The sequence below is a fragment of the Chiloscyllium plagiosum genome, unplaced genomic scaffold, assembly GCF_037043375.1.
Source record: "Chiloscyllium plagiosum isolate Xiang-an unplaced genomic scaffold, Cpla_swu_hap1 HiC_scaffold_7, whole genome shotgun sequence".
Classification (NCBI taxonomy): domain Eukaryota; kingdom Metazoa; phylum Chordata; class Chondrichthyes; order Orectolobiformes; family Hemiscylliidae; genus Chiloscyllium; species Chiloscyllium plagiosum.
Window position 1 is genome coordinate 36,594,707 of NW_028270145.1, and position 16,289 is coordinate 36,610,995.

General features: G+C 44.4%; 2 protein-coding genes across 10 annotated transcripts in view; one reads left to right on the plus strand and one right to left on the minus strand.

The window, feature by feature from the left end:
• The window catches only part of LOC122551450 (uncharacterized), a 71,696-nt gene extending 66,002 nt beyond the window's left edge, over positions 1 to 5,694 (minus strand). For 3 of the 7 annotated variants that reach the window (XR_015757627.1, XR_006312105.2, XR_015757628.1), the window contains exon 1: positions 5,512 to 5,694. Coding sequence is in view for 3 of the 7 variants with exons in the window: in XM_087988929.1 (XP_087845055.1) it covers positions 5,512 to 5,591 (80 nt within the window). In the remaining 4 variants the exon portion in view is untranslated. The remainder of the gene's footprint in view (positions 1 to 5,511) is intronic. The other 4 variants (XM_087988929.1, XM_087988930.1, XM_087988931.1 and 1 more) reach the window with 2 other exon arrangements.
• The window catches only part of LOC122551447 (cytotoxic T-lymphocyte protein 4-like), a 43,709-nt gene that overhangs the window by 12,776 nt on the left and 14,644 nt on the right, over positions 1 to 16,289 (plus strand). Inside the window, exons 3-5 of one of the 3 annotated variants that reach the window (XM_043693372.2) lie at positions 2,162 to 2,262; positions 3,431 to 3,563; positions 5,380 to 7,157. In XM_043693372.2, the coding sequence (XP_043549307.1) occupies positions 2,162 to 2,262; positions 3,431 to 3,563; positions 5,380 to 5,411 (266 nt within the window). In that variant the 3' untranslated portion in view covers positions 5,412 to 7,157. Of the gene's footprint in view, positions 1 to 2,161; positions 2,263 to 3,430; positions 3,564 to 5,379; positions 7,158 to 16,289 lie in introns of those variants that run through there. The other 2 variants (XM_043693373.2, XM_087988926.1) reach the window with 2 other exon arrangements.

Consider the following 16,289-nt stretch of genomic DNA (forward strand, 5'->3'; position numbering starts at 1 on the left):
AGATTCTAAAGGATACTCAGGCTTGTTCCCTGCATCAATAGAACCAACAAGGAGGAATCTCAATTTTTACTTTCTTCATCCATTGGATATGGGCATCTGCTGCCCATATCTAATTGCCCTTGAACTGTGTGTCTCACTCAGGGGTTGGTCAGACCGGCAGATTTCCTTCCCTAAAGGATGTTAGTGAACCATTCACTTTTCCACTTGACAATTGTTTCATGGTTGTCATCATTGAGACTAGCTTTTTATTCCAGATATTATCAATTAAATTTAAATTCTTCCCGTTGTCCTGATAAGATATGAATGTGCATCCCTAAAACATGACCCTTACACCATAAGACCATAAGATACAGGGACAGCAGTAAGCCATTCAGCCCCTCAAGCTTGCTCCACCATTCAATAACATGATGGCTGATCTGACGTTCCTCACATCCATTTTCCTGCCTTTTCCCCATAACCCTTGATTTCCCTACGGATTGAAAATCTATCTATCTCAGCCTTAAATATAACCAAGGAGTCTGCTCTCTGTGGCAAGGAGTTCCAAAGATTCTCAACTCTCTGAGAGAAGAAATTCCTCCTCATCTCAGTCTTTAATTGGGTTCCCCTTTATTCTGAGACTAAGACTTCTGGTTCTAGACTCTCCCATGAGGGGAAACAGCCTCTCAGCAATTACCCTGTCAAACCCTTAAGAATGCTATATGCTTCAATGAGATCAAATAAATCATTTTCTAAATTCCAATGAGTACAGTCCCAACCTGCTCAACCTTTGCTCATAAGACCATCCCTCCATACCAGGGATCATCCCAGTGAAGCTTCTCTGAACTGCCCCCAATGAAACAATATCTTTCTATTACATTATATTTAGTAAAATGAGTACTGAGTTGGGTTTAATGAGTGGCTCTATTGGAATAGGTACATTTATTTCCTAGCAATCATGAGGTCAGACTGGCCAGGAGTGCTGAGAGCAGTTTGGGCATCAGACCTCAGGGTGAATAATGATGTTCTTGGAGGAAGTACAGTGTAGATTTAACTGAATAATGTCTGAATTCCAAGGGACAAGGTTGAAGGAGAGACTAAACAAGCCAGGTTGCATTCTCTGGAAGTTATGAAGTGGAAATGTAAAAGACACTGAGGTGGACAGACAGGGAGAATCCATTTAGATTGACAAATGTATGGCTAGTGACCATCATCTAAAAATTTGACTTTTCAGGAATGAAGTTAGAAATTTGGAACTTTCTACATCAAATAGTAATTGATGCTGGAAAGTTGGTTAATTTTCTCACTAAAATTGATAGTTCTCTGATAGGTAAAGGTACATAAAGATTTAGGCTCCAATCAATTGTGATCCTATTGAAAGGGAGAACTGGTTCCAGGATCTAATCTCATCCCTGTTCCTACATTATGGGGTGGATTAAATGACCAAAGTGCTTTACTGTCACTTTATAGAGTGCAATAAAAAGGAGGCAGTGATAACAGACATCAGTCATAACAGACATCAGTCATGACAACTTAACATGACGCAAATATGGAAAGGGAGAATTCAGCACAAACTGCTTCTGAAATGCTTTCCATTTGGAAGAATTATCAATGCTGCCAGTGACAGAAAGGAAGAGAGAGTCAGAAATGGAGATTCAAAACTGTGAAAATACAGTGGAGGTAACAAGGGCAGAGAGGGAGACTCGATTAGTTCTTGGGATGTTAGTGCGACTTAAGAGCAACACTGAGAGCAGTTCTCTCAGTGGCTGGTGAGCTCCCTGTTGACTTGCTGCAGACCTTGGAGTATAGGATCACCCATAGCGTTGACAAGGCATTTGACCCAGCGATAGTGAAGGATGGCAAACATAGTTCCAAGTCAGGATAGTGAGTAGTATGGAAAGAGAAAAAGACAGAGCCTATGAAAGGAAATGACAACACACACGGACTGAATCAGAGAGGGTAAAATATGGAAAAAAGGTAAGAAGAGAGGGAGGGACAGTGAGAGAGAAGACAAGAGAGATGACACAAGGTGAGAGAAAGAGGAAAAACCAAACTATTCCTGCGCAATCTGCATCTGTCAGAATTGGGGTGCTGGTGGTTTAATGTTTAAAGGTGCTCTCTGCCTCACTGACCAGTTCTGCCGTCAAGACAGAAAACTGTGATAACATTGTTCTGTGTGTTTCAGAGGCAAAGCCATGTCCAGAATTCACTCAGTCCTTTATGATTGTATTGGTCATCGCTGCATTCTTCATGTTCTCCAGTATTTTCATTTCCTGCATACACTGGGTAAGTATCACAAAGGTTTGGAAATGGAAACGCTAAAATTGACTTCATTGAGTGTCATCTATAGTTTGCCAATGGCTTACTGGGTGCCAATACAATCTATCAATACCAAGTGTCTCATAGGAAAGTTTAAACAAGGCCAGAGGACAGATTGCTGGCTACAGGATTGTGAGATCATGCTTACAGACCAAGGTATTGGTTAATGAGTGTACAGGACAAACAAACCTAGGATATCGAGTAACAAGTGCAGGTTACCAAACATTGAAAACAAATTGTCAAATACTAATTACTGAGCGCAGGTGACTGAACACAGTGTACACATTATGAAAGAGTCAGGTCAGGTTATTGTGTACACACTAACCCCCAAGTCTACCTAATCACTCCCTCCCTCAGGCCTACCTTCCCACTTCCTCCCTCCTCACCTCCTGCCCTACAACTGGAAACACCCTCTTCTAACCCTACTGAGCTCCTTAACCTATCCCTCACTCTATCTTCTACCTACCCAGATTAAAAGGAGTGAGACAGAAACAGGGAGAGACAGACTAACAGACAGGTCGACAAAGAATTGGATAAAGGGAGATAACAAGAGAGGAGGAAAGAAAGATTTATAGGGACAGAGAGAGAGAGGCGGACAGGTAGAGGGACAGACAGAGATGGAGAGAAAGAGACCAAGAGCCAGAGAGAAAGAAAGACTCAGAGTGATACTTCAAAACCTCCAAATAACTCAGACCTATTCCTTGCAAAACCTGGTGTTGAGGAAGTCAGTAAATTATAGAGACCACGAAGAACTACTACCCCAAGACAAAAGGAGCTGTAGTGGAAGATCCTGCCCCCTCCATCAACCCTAGCCCAACACCAAACACGGCCATTGAGTCAATCCACAGGGAATTCCCTATCAAGCACCATGTGCAGTCACCTCAAACAAAGTACACAGCAGTGGAAACCCATTCAGCTGGAGATGAAAGTAACACCTGGTCAAGCGGTCAATGGCCAGCTCCCGCTTCACAATCTCACCTTTCACACTCACATGCACCCCTACTTTTCTCCAGCCCTCTTCCTCTCTTCCTCCCCCTTGCTGTTCCTTGTGCTCTGCTCCTCCTGTCTGTCTCTCCGTTGTGTTTTGTCATGTTAATGTGTTTCTCTGCTCTGTGTTCAATTTCCCCCTCCACAGCCTCTTGGTACCACCGCTTGTATTCTCAGGATGAAGGAGGCAGTTGACATGAAATGTGAACTGATTCACAATTTTGACGAGCCTGCTACTGCTACATGGACTGGCCAGCGCTGGGAGACAGGCCCAAGGCAAGGCAAGTACATCCAAGCTGGACTCTACCACTCTCACAAGCCTCTGTGCCACCTTCCCTGCATCCCTCTTCAAAATATATTTTCAAGATGCTGTTGGCAAGTTTGGCGTCAATTCCTACTCACCCTTCTGAAGGGTGGGCTTATGCTCCTTGACCAATTGGTAACAGAGTGAGTCACTGGACGACTTTACAAAGTAGTTACAAATCAATGATATTAGTGTAGGACTGGAGACCAGCTACTCATGGTAGGTTACCTTCCTCCAATGACAGTCATGAGGCAGTCAGGCTTTTAATGACAATCTGTCTGCATCATGGTCGCTCACACTAGTTTTAATTTCCAGAACATTTACTTGCTGAATTTAACTTCCCAATTAGCCACAGAGGGGAAGGCATGTCCACCTTACCTATTCAGTAATATGACCCACAATACCACCATGCCCTTTATACTCCTTTCTCAAGCTTGTTGCTTTCTCTGCAGCATTGTTTCTGCTGTAGCTTACGTCTTGTGTCCACGCTTTTCTTTGCCAGTCATCCCACCACTCACCCCTCCCCCAGCACACTGACACTATCCCATAATGGATAGTGGATGACTCTAATCACCTCCCCTCGGCTCATGTCAACAAGAGGTGTTCAGGACAGCTGATTTTCCTTTGTGCCGATGTACACCATGAGAAGGATTTCTAACTCACCTTTCAAACTGATTTTCTCCTGTCCACCGTCCATGATTGAACACCCTCCAACCCATTTACAGCTAGTTCACAAATCCCTTTCCCCTTACACAGGTTCCTCCTTCCAGTTTGGAGGCACATTGATTCTGTTTAACGATGGAAGAGAATTTGGTTCATTACCAGTTGACTGATGGGTTTCCAGAATTCCCCTGAGTTGGGAAGATTTGGTGTGATCTAATTAGTGTTTAAAAGACGAGCAGGATATGGACTGGCAAATACAGAGGAGCTGCTTCCTCTGTTAGAGAAGGTACAGAAAGGAATGTCAGCTTGGAACAAGAATTGGGTCATTTGTGAGAGGAATCAGAAACACCTTTTCTAATAGGCAGCATGGTGGCTCAATGGTTAACATTGCTGCCTCTCAGTACTAAGGACCCAGATTTGATTCCGCCCTCGAGCAACTGTCTGTGTGGAGTTTGCACATTCTTCCCATGTCTATGTGAGTTTGCTCTGGTTTCCTCCCACAGTCCAAAGGTGGTTTGGCCATGCTAAATTGCCCATAGTGTCCAAGGATGTGCGGGCTAGCGGTGTTAGCCTTGGGAAATGCAGGGTTATAGAGAGAAGACGTACAGGTGTGTCTGGGTGGGATGCTCTTCAGAGGGTTGGTATGGGCTGAACAGTCTGCTTCCACACTGTTGGGACTGTAATGAAGGATGGTGGGTCTGTGGAGCTGGGCCATTTGGGCAGTCAAGAATGAGATTGACCAATTGTGTTGGTTAAAGGATATCAATAAACAAAGGGCAAAAGGAGGAGAATAAAACTGAGGTGCACATCAGCTGTGACCTAACATAATAGTGAAGCAGCCCATGGGGCAGAATGGCCACATCCCATTCTAATTCCCTGCATGTTTGGATGAATGGTATCATTCCCTTCTAGAACCAGCAGAAAGATAACAGTGGCTTATTACCATATCAGGTGAAAACCTCATAATTTTGATATACATTTTCAATTGACAGTCCTTAACCCAACATGTCAGGAAGTATGAGTCTGCTATTGGGGCTGAAGGATGACCCTGAGTAATATTGCCATCGTTGCGTCAATCTGAGCCACTTGGATTTACAAAGTCTTTCTCTATCTGTTCCTTTCTTGTTCAGAAGTTGCTAAAGAACCGAGAAGAACAGAATAATGAATACGTGAACATGGAACCTCCTAAACACAGCTCTGGAAGAAGACGAGGGAACCACGTGGGCTACCGCACGTAACACAATGTCATGTATCAAACTCACCGAGCGGTGCAACTGAGGCCTCTCCTGAAGAGATCTGGGCAAATCCTGGAAGATTCCTGAAGGAGCTTCACCCTCTTCATCTTTTCCACGTCCCTCAATGAGTTGGTGTAAATGCCACTGACTTGGGTGTTATTTGAATTCTCTCCAATGTTTGTCGAAGGCAGCAGGCTTGTGCAGTTCAGATACACAGCACTGCAAGTTAATATTTAACCTCTGTCACACACAGGAAATTGGAGCTGGGCCAATCCTCCCAGAGGCTCAGGCTTCATTGCAGTTGCATCAAGCCCTTCCACATCCAACAGTACTCCACATTATATTCCCTTCATTGAAAAATTTCAAAAATAACATGGGAGTGGGAACTCAGTCAAGTAAGGCTGACTTGCCCAATTTCATTAACATGTTTCTTAATGTTCCTTTCTTAATCCCCCTTCCCCATAACTCCTGGCTACCATCCCAATTACACAATATGCGACTCCGAGGGTTGAGAACATCCCTTGATATCCACTCCCCCATTTCCTTTCTCCCTCTTTGTCTCTCTTTCTCTGACTACACACTCTTTTTCTAACCCCCTCTCTACTTCCTCCTCACTTTCTCCCCTTCCCTTTCTTTTCCTTCAGTCCCTTTCATTTTTGTCCCTCAGTCTCCTGATTGGGAGGCCATGCAGAGACAGAACAGACAGATACAGTCAGACATTGTGAGACATAGTCATCAACATGAGAAGACACGTTCAGCACCAGAGTGAAGTTTACTTGAATTGATGTTCAACCAATATTAATGTAGCTGATCATATCATTGCTATCAATGTTTGTGTCTTTGTATATTGTGTGGTTTTGTGTGTCTGTGTCCTCATATGTACCTGCAATTGTGCTATGTCCCTGTCTGTGTGTGTGTGTGTGTGTGTATCTGTCTCTGTTTCTCTCTTTCTCTCTCTCTCTCCATGTATGTTCACTTTCCCAGTTCCTTCTTCCTGTGAACTCACAGGAATGTCAACACAAGTGTCAACGCAAGTGGTGAGTACCTGCGTGTTCACCTGTAAAAAGCCTTATCAGTCCCAAAACTGTTTCAAGATTCCTTCTAAATTGTAAAAAGTGTAAAAGTATTATCATCCTATGTGACAGGAACGATGAAATAGTATCTTAATATGCTTATGTAAACAATCCACTATTTATATCAGGTTATTACTGGGTTTGTATCAGCATTTCCACTATCTCAAACTTTGTGCTACCCAAATATTGCTGTACAAAGTGGTACACCAACCAGGTCCTGGCTCTTTAATATGTCACATACAGACCAGCTGATCCACCAGCCTCCTCACACTAACAGGCTGTACAGGGGGAAGGTGCTCACACAGAGGTGGTCCTTGATAGGAGGTTCTGAAAGGCCATGTCAGCACAGCCTCACACTGGACACAGACTGGAGCAGAGCAGGTACAGATCCAAGCACCAGCTCCAATGATACCTGGATCTTGAATGAATGTTCAGAGACACATGAACTCACTCTCACAAGATTGTTGCCTGCCGATACTACAAATTGCTTGCTCTTTTCTTCAGTAGGTAGACTTAGTATGATGTCAACAATGAACATGCTTGTGTGATAATTGCTACTTGTAGACATCTGTTCCTCAATAAATTGTCACATTGAACTCATTCTGCCCATATTGTAAATTCATGTTAATCAACCATTAAGTAATAAATGGACCCTTGTCATCACCAAGGCTCCTATACTTTTTCAGACTGTTCATATCACCATTTAGGGGGAGACGCTGGCCTAGTGGTATTACTGCTGGACTATTAGTTTAGAGACAGAGTAATGTTCTGGGGACCTGGATTAGAATTCCACCAAAGCAGGTGGTGGAATTTGAACTCAATAATAATCTGAAAATAAAAGTCTAATGCTGAATCCGTCGCTGAATGTTGGGAAAAATCCATCTGGTTCTGTAATGAAGGAAATCTGCCATCCTTACCTTTCTCTGGGATGGCATAGGGGATCTCAACTGCAGTCTGAGGCTGGTTAACCCTCCTCCTCAGCACTTTCCCAGAGGTCTCACTGCACCTTTCTTCACTCAGATACTTTATACTTAACAGCAGTGGTGAGAACTGAGCCACGCTCAAGGATCCCAAGGGCAAAAGTGCCATTTGCCTGGTGCTGCTGAAGAGAAGCACTCCAGGGAGGTAGTGGATGCTGCTGGTGTGACACCCACCTAAGGCCTTGAATTGCCTCTGCATTTGGGCATCCTGCTCCATGAATCACTGAAGTCTAGTTAACAATGGTAGCAAGTAACTAGGAGGATAGTAGAATGTTTTCGTTTGTCACAAGGGGAATTGAATACAAAAGTAGGATTGTTCTGCTTCAGTTTCATTTCAGGGCATGCTGAGACTACATCTGCAGTGCATTATTCATCTAAGGAAAGATGTAAATGTGTTGAAGGTAGTTCACATAGGCTTTACTAGACTAATGTTGAAAAAAGTGGTGCTGGAAAAACACAGCAGGCCAGGCAGCATCCGAGGAGCAGGAGAATCAACATTTTCAGGCATAAGCCCTTCTTATGCCCGAAACGTCGATTCTCCTGCTCCTCGGATGCTGCCTGGCCTGCTGAGTTTTTCCAGCACCACATTTTTCAACTCTGGTCTCCAGCATCTGCAGTCCTTACTTTTTCCCTTTACTAGACTAATACCTGGAATGGTCAGGTTGTTTTATGAAGGAAGATTGGACAGGCTAGGTTGTAACCACTGAAGGTTAGAAGATCTGACTTGATTGCAACATAAAAGATCCCTGACAGGACTCGACAGAGTAAACGTGGAGAGGATGTTTTCTCTTGTGGCAGACTAGAACTAGGGTCACTGTTTAAAATTCAGGGATCATCCATTTAAAACACAAATGTGGTCTGTTTTTCTCTCAGACAGTCGTGATTCATACAATCATACAGCTGGGAAACAGACCCTTTGGCCCAACTTGTCAGTGCCGACCAGACATCCCAATCTGACCAATTCCATTTGCCAGCATTTGGCCCATATCCCTCTAAACCCTGCCTATTCACATTTAATTTGGGAGGCACAGCGGGAATTTACCCCAAGGAAGAAGAAACATATTAAGGGAGGACGACAAGGCAGCCATTGCTGTCAGGAGACGTCAGGGACAACAAATCTGCAAGGCTCAACTTTTTACCAAACCTCCTCTGAGTGCACTTCTTTGTTCAGACATTTATGCACTCAAATCCCTTTAATTCTCCGCCTTACATAACATGGCTCCCAGAAGGGTGTAACTGTGTTGAGTATTTGCATTTATTCAAATTAAAGATCATTTCAAACCATATAATACCAGCCACAAGGCTAATCTCACAAAACAGCAGGAAGTTTCTAAAGGTCATATGGTCCTAAGGTTAATTTATTAGCTTTGATAGTGGATTGACTAACCAACTGAAAGCAGAGAGTTGGGATATATCGGTCTTTGACTGCAAATAAATGCAAATATGAGAGGTGGCAAATGTTTTCTTTCTCATTGGCAAGATGTAAATAGTGGGTCTTCAGGCCCAGGTACTTACCATCTAGACAAGTGGTTTAGATTCAGGGGTAGAAGGTACTATAGTCATATTTGCAGATGACTCTAAAATAGATGGGAAAGTTAGTTGAAATGAAGAAATAAGAAACTTACAATAGGTTAGAAGGATGGTCAAAATTTAGCAGATAAAGTGCAAAGCAGGAAAGCGTGAGGTCATCCATTTTGGTCATCGGGACGGAAGGGCACGTTTTTTCGAAATGGAGAGAAACTTCAGAATGCTTCAGTGCAGTGGGATCTGGGTGACCCCTGTATGAATCACAGAAAGCTAGAATGCAAGTACAGCGTGTAATTGAACAAAGAATAATAATAAAGAAAGCAAAAGGGATTCTGCCATTTATTGCTAAAGGAATAAAATGCAAAAGTATTGCTGCAAACGTGCAAAGCATTAGTGAGATCGCACCTGGAGTACTGCATATAAATTTCCTTTATTTTCAGTTATGGAATGTGGGCATCACAAGTTGGCCAGTATTTATTACCCATCCCTAGTTACCCTACAGGAGATGCTGTCTTCTCAAACTGCTGCAGTCCGTATGCTGTGGGTTTGCTCACAATGCCATTAGGGAGGGAATTCCAGGATTTTGATCCAGTTCAGGGAAGGAACAGTGTTGGTGAGGTTGTCAGTCAGGTTGGTGAGTGGTTGGGAGGGGAACTTGCAATTGGTGGTGTTCCCTTATATCGGCTGCCCTTGCCCTTCTAGATGGAAGTGGTCATTGGCCTGGAAAGTGCTGAATAAGAAGCTTTCATGAATTTCTGCAGTGTATCTTCCAAAATGCATCACCTCGTGTTTGCCTGGATTGAACTCCACCTTCCATTTCTCTGCCCAACTCTCCAATCTATCTATATTTTGCTGCATTCTCTGACAGTTCCCTTCACTATCTGCTATAATGAGAGAAGGTCCACTGCACTGATTGTAGCGATGAGGGGTTTGGTTTATGAACAGTGTAGTTTAGGCATATAGAGTTCAGAAAAAAAAGAGATCCAATTGAAATATATAAGATGCTTAAGCGATTGATAAAGAACAGAGAACAGGCACAGGCCCTTCAGCTCTCCCAGCCTGTGCCAATTCAGATTCTCTATCTAAACCCGTCGCCTAAGGATCTGTATCCCTCTGTTCCTTGCCCATTCATGTATCTGGGAGAAAGTGAGGACTGCAGATGCTGGAGATCAGAGCTTAAAAATGTGTTGCTGGAAAAGCGCAGCAGGTCAGGCAGCATCCAAGGAGCAGGAGAATCGACGTTTCGGGCCTAAGCCCTTCTTCAGGAATGAGGAAAGTGTGCCAAGCGGGCTAAGAGAAAGGGTAGGGAGGAGGGACTTGGGGGAGGGGCGTTGGGAATGCGATAGGTGGAAGGAGATTAAGGTGAGGGTGATAGGCCATAGAGGGGGTAGGGGCGGAGAGGTCGGGAAGAAGATTGCAGGTCAAGAAGGCGGTGTGAGTCCAAGGGTTGAGATTGAGATAAGGTGGGGGGAGGGGAAATGAGGAAGCCGGAGAAATCTGCATTCATCCCTTGTGGTTGGAGGGTTCCTAGGCGGAAGAGGAGGTGCTCTTCCTCCAGGCGTCGTGTTGCCATGGTCTGGCGATGGAGGAGTCCAAGGACCTGAATGTCCTTGGTGGAGTGGGACGGGGAGTTAAAGTGTTTAGCCACGGGGCGGATGGGTTGGTTGGTCCGGGTGTCCCAGAGGTGTTCTCTGAACCGTTCCACAAGTAGGCGGCCTGTCTCCCCAATGTAGAGGAGGCCACGTCGGGTGCAGTGGATGCAGTAAATGATGTGTGTGGAGGTGCAGGTGAATTTGTGATGGATATGGAAGGATCCCTTGGGGCCTTGGAGAGCAGGGAGGGGGGAGGTGTGAGCACAAGTTTTGCATTTCTTAGGGTTGCAGGGGAAGGTGCCGGGAGTGGAGGTTGGGTTGGTGAGGGGTGTGGACCTGACGAGGGAGTCGCGGAGGGAGTGGTCTTTCTGGAACGCTGATAGGGGAGGGGAATGAAATATATCCCTGGTGGTGGGGTCCGTTTGGAGGTGGCGGAAATGACGAAGGATGATACGATGTATCCGGAGGTTGGTGGGGTGGTGGGTGAGGACCAGTGGGGTTCTGTCCTGGTGGAAGTTAGAGGGGCGGGTTCAAGGGCGGAGGAGCGGGAAGTGGAAGAGATGCGGTGGAGAGCATCGTCAACCATGTCTGAGGGGAAATTGCGGTCTTTGAAGAAGGAGGCCATCTGGGTTGTTCGGTATTGGAATTGGTCCTCCTGGGAGCAGATGCGGCGGAGGCAAAGGAATTGGGAATATAGGATGGCGTTTTTACAGGGGGCAGGGTGGGAGGAGGTGTAATCTAGGTAGCTGTGGAAGTCGGTCGGTTTATAGTAAATGTCCGTGTTGAGTCGGTCGCCCGAGATAGAAATGGAGAGGTCTAGGAAGAGGAGGGAGGAGTCTGAGACGGTCCAGGTAAATTTGAGGTCGGGGTGGAAGGTGTTGGTAAAGTGGATGAACTGTTCAACCTCCTCATGGGAGCACTAGGTAGCGCCGATACAGTCATCAATGTAGCGGAGGAAAAGGTGGAGGGTGGTGCCAGTGTAGCTGTGGAAGATGGACTGTTCCACATATCCGATGAAGAGGCATTCATGTATCTGTCTAAATACATCTTAAATGACTCTATTGTGCTCCCTCTACCACTTCTGCTGGCAACGTGTTCCAGGCACCCACCATCCTCTGTGTATAGAACTTTCCACACATATTTCCCTTAAACTTTTCCCCTCTCACTTTGAACTTGTGACCCCACTCTGGGAAAAAGCTTCTTGCTATTCACCCTGTCTATACCTCTCATGACTTTGTAGACCTCAATCAGGTTCCCCCTCAATTTTAATGAAAATAATCCTAATCTACTCAACCTCTCTTCATAGCTAATGCCCTCCATACCAGACAACACCCTGGTGAACCTCCTCTGCACACTCTCCAAAGCATCCACATCCTTTTGGTAATGTGGCGACCAAAACTCTACGCAATATTCCAAATGCGGCCAAACCAAACCATAATATGACCTGCCAACCCTTCTACTCAATGCCCTATCCCATGAAGGAAAGCATGCTGTATGCCTTCTTGACCACTCTATTGATCTGTGTTGCCATCTTCAGGGAACAATGGACCTGAACATCCAGATCTCTCTGTATATCAATTTTGCGCAGGGCTTTTCCATTTACTGTATAGTTCGCTCTTGAACAGGATCTTCCAAAATGCATCACCTCGCATCTGCCCAGATTGAACTCCATCTGCCATTTCTCCGCCCAACTCTCCAATCTATCCACATTCTGCTGTATTCTCTGACAGTCCCCTTCATTGTCTGCTACTCCACCAATCTTAGTGTCATCTACAAACTTGCTAATCAGACCACCTGTACCTTCCTCCAGATCATTTATGTCTATCACAAACAACAGTGGTCACAGCACAGATCCCTGTGGAACACCACTGGTCACAATTCTCCATTTTGAGAAACTATCTTCCACTATTACTCTCTGTCTGCTGTTGCCCAGCCTGTTCTCTATCCATCTAGCTAGTATACCCTGGACCCCATGCGACTTCACTTTCTCCATCAGCCAACCATGTGGAATCTTGTCAAATGCCTTACTGAAGTCCTTGTATATGAAATCTATAGTCCTTCCTTCATCAATCAACTTTGTCACTTCCTCAAAGGGTTCTATTAAGTTGCTAGGACACGACCTTCCCTGCACAAAATCATGTTGCCTATCACTGATTAGCCCATTTTCTTCCAAATGTGAATAGATCCTTTCTTAGTATCTTCTCCAGCAGCTTCCCTATCACTGACATCAAGTAGACATAGAAAAGGTGTTTCCTAATGTGGAGCAGTCTAGAATGAGAGGCCATGGGATTTAGAATAAAGGGAAGCAGTTTTAAAACAGAGGTGAGGTAGAATTACTTCTCTGAAAGTGTTGTGAAATTGTGGAATTCTCTATTCCAGAGTGTGGTGGATGATGGGACAGTGATTGAATTTAAGGAGGAGCTAAGCAGATTTTTAATTAGTAGTGGGTTGAAAGGTTATGGGTAGCAGGTGGGAAATTGGAGTTAAGGTTGAGATGATAGTATCAAATTGCAGAGCATGCTCAAGGGGCTGAATGGCCTACTCATGCTCCTAGTTCTTATGCTCTTTTGTCAAGTCATTGAGCATCATTTACGATCTTAACATTTGCATAAATCTCTGCATCATCTGCAAATTTGAAGTTCAAGACCCCAGCACAAAATTTGAATTATTCATAAAAATAGTAAAGTGCCAAGTCTGACATTTGCGACACCAACGGTCATCAGTCTTCAAACACATCTCAGTCTATTTATGACTAATCTTGACCTGTGTCCTTTCAGTCAATTCTCAATCCAGTGAAATATCTTCACAGTAACATAGATCATGGAAAATAGGACCATGAACACACCTTTGAACTTACTCCCCCATTCAATATGATTATGGTTGATCTTCCAACTTAATACCCTCTTCTCACTTTCACTACTGCTCTTTGATCTCTTTAGTGCTAAGAACTATATCCAACTCCTTCTCAAACACATTCAATGCTTTGGCCTCAACCACTTTCTGTGTAGAAAATTCCACAGGGTCACCACTGTCTGGTTGAAGAAATTTCTGCTCACCTCAGTCCTAAATGGCCGACCCTGTATTCTTAGACTGTGGCCGCTGGCTCTGGACTCCCTGGTCATGAAGAAATTCCTGCCTGCATTTATGCTGTCTCACCCTGATAGAATTTTACGTAAGTTTTTCATGAAATCTCCCTTATTCTTGTAAACTCCTGTGAAAGTAGTCCTAACGGATCCAGTCTCCCTTCATACATCATTCCTGCCATCCCAGGAATCAATCTGGTAGGAGAGACATCAACCTCATCAAATATTTTTTGGGTGCTAACGACCTTCCCTTATCCACCTAGTCAGAGAGGTGAAGAATGCACTGGCAATAGGATAGCAGACATATGCTAGATGTAAACCACATGCCCTTCTGAACAGTGGATGCAGTATTTTATTCAAGCCGACTACAGATAAATACTACAACTGAAGCAAGACATGTGCATTCTGTCTCTCTCTGTCCACAAGTCACAATATAAATCTTAATGCATTTTAGAAGGTCGAACTCAAATGCTGAATATAGGATTAAAGACAGGATTCTTGGCAGTGTGGAGGAACAGAGGGATCTCGGTGTTCAAGTGCATAGATCCCTCAAATTTGCCACCCAAGTGGATGGGGTTGTTAAGAAAGCATATGGTGTTTTGGCTTTCATTAACAGGGGGATCGAGTTTAAGAGCCGCGAGGTTTTGCTGCAGCTCTACAAGTCCCTAGTGAGACCACATTTGGGATATTGTGTCCAGTCCTGGTTGCCCTATTATAGGAAAGATACGGACGCTTTGGAGAGGGTGCAAAAAAGGTTTACCAGGATGCTGCCTGGACTGGAGGGCTTGTCTATGAAGAGAGGTTGACTAAGCTTGGACTTTTCTCGCTGGAGAGAAGGAGGAAAAGAGGTATACAAGGTATTGAGAGGCATGGATAGAGTCAACAGCCAGAGACTTTTCCCCAGAGCAGGATTGACTGGCATGAGGGATCATAGTTTAAAGAGATTAGGAGGAAGGTATAGAGGAGACATCAGAGGAAGGTTCTTTACGCAGAGAGTTGTGAATGCATGGAATGTGTTGCAAGTGATGGTGGTGGAAGCAGAGTCATTAGGAAAATTCAAGTGACTGCTGGACATGCACATGGATAGCAGTAAATTGAGGGGTGTGTAGGTTAGATTATTTTATTTTATATTAGAATTAATCCTCGGCACATCGTGGGCCGAAGGGCCTGTTCTGTGCTGTACTTTTCTATGTTCTATGTTCTAAATGTTTTACCCAGACACACACACAAGATTTAAAGAACTTTCTCTGTAGGTGCTAATTTAAAAAGAAATTCTGTCATCCAACAATTCTTTGTTACATCAAATGCAGAAAAATGCAGCTCACGAACAGGCCCTTCATCCTATGATGTTGTGCCAAACATAATGCTAAATTAAACTAATCCCTTCTGCCTCCAATTGGTCCATATCCCTCCAATTCTCGTATAATCATGTGCTTATTGAAAAGTCCCTGAAATACCCCTATGGGATCTACCTCCACCAACACCCCTGGCAGCAAGTTCCAAACTCCTATCACTCACTGTACAAAGAATTTGCCCCTCACATTTTTTTTTTAGATTAGATTACATTACAGTATGGAAACAGGCCCTTCGGCCCAACAAGTCCACACCGACCCGCCGAAGCGAAACCCACCCATACCCCTACATTTACCCCTTACCTAACACTACGGGCAATTTAGCATGGCCAATTCACCTGACCCTGCACATCTTTTGGACTGTGGGAGGAAACCGGAGCACCTGGAGGAAACCCACGCAGACACGGGGAGAACGTGCAAACTCCACACAGTCAGTCGCCTGAGGCGGGAATTGAACCCGGGTCTCAGGCGCTGTGAGGCAGCAGTGCTAACCACATCTCCTTTGAACTTTTCCTCTTTCAGAACGGAAAAAAACACTCTGACTTGTCAACCCTATCTATGTATCTCATAATGTTATAGACAAGTTCTCCCCTTAGCCTCCACTGCTCCAGCGAAACCAACCCAATTTTTTCCAGCATCTCCTTATAGCTTATACCATCTAATCCAGGCAGCAGTGCTTGAGAGAAAAGAGGATAAGGTAGATTTGAGATAGCTTTCTGTGCTCTGGCACATATAGACAGGTGTCATTAAGCACAGGCAATTGTCACCAGGACCTTTTGAGGCAGTTCACTCAGGAAACATTGACAATGACTCTTTCAGAGAAATGTGGCACATGTTTTGCATTTAATCTAATGAGCTGGAGGCATGTGACTTGTGGTAAGTTCAGCAGTTCCACAGGCTCAGCTGCTTTTTCAGCTCAAACCATGCAATTTGTAATAAGTGTGTTTTTTGTCTACTCGCCTTTCCATGACCTGGTTAAAAAAAAACAGTTCAGAGTTGAGTTTGGAAAAAAACTGATGGTCAGATCCCGGCTCTAGTTGTAGTTGTGTTGGACCAGGCTGCATTGTTCTCAGGCACATATCATTGGGCTTGGCTACAAAGGATGCATGGCTTCAGGACTCCTTACTGCTTCAAGCAAGATAAATCAGTCATATGCTTCAATCACCTCAGGAGGCCTTGGCAGACACTTTGATATCTA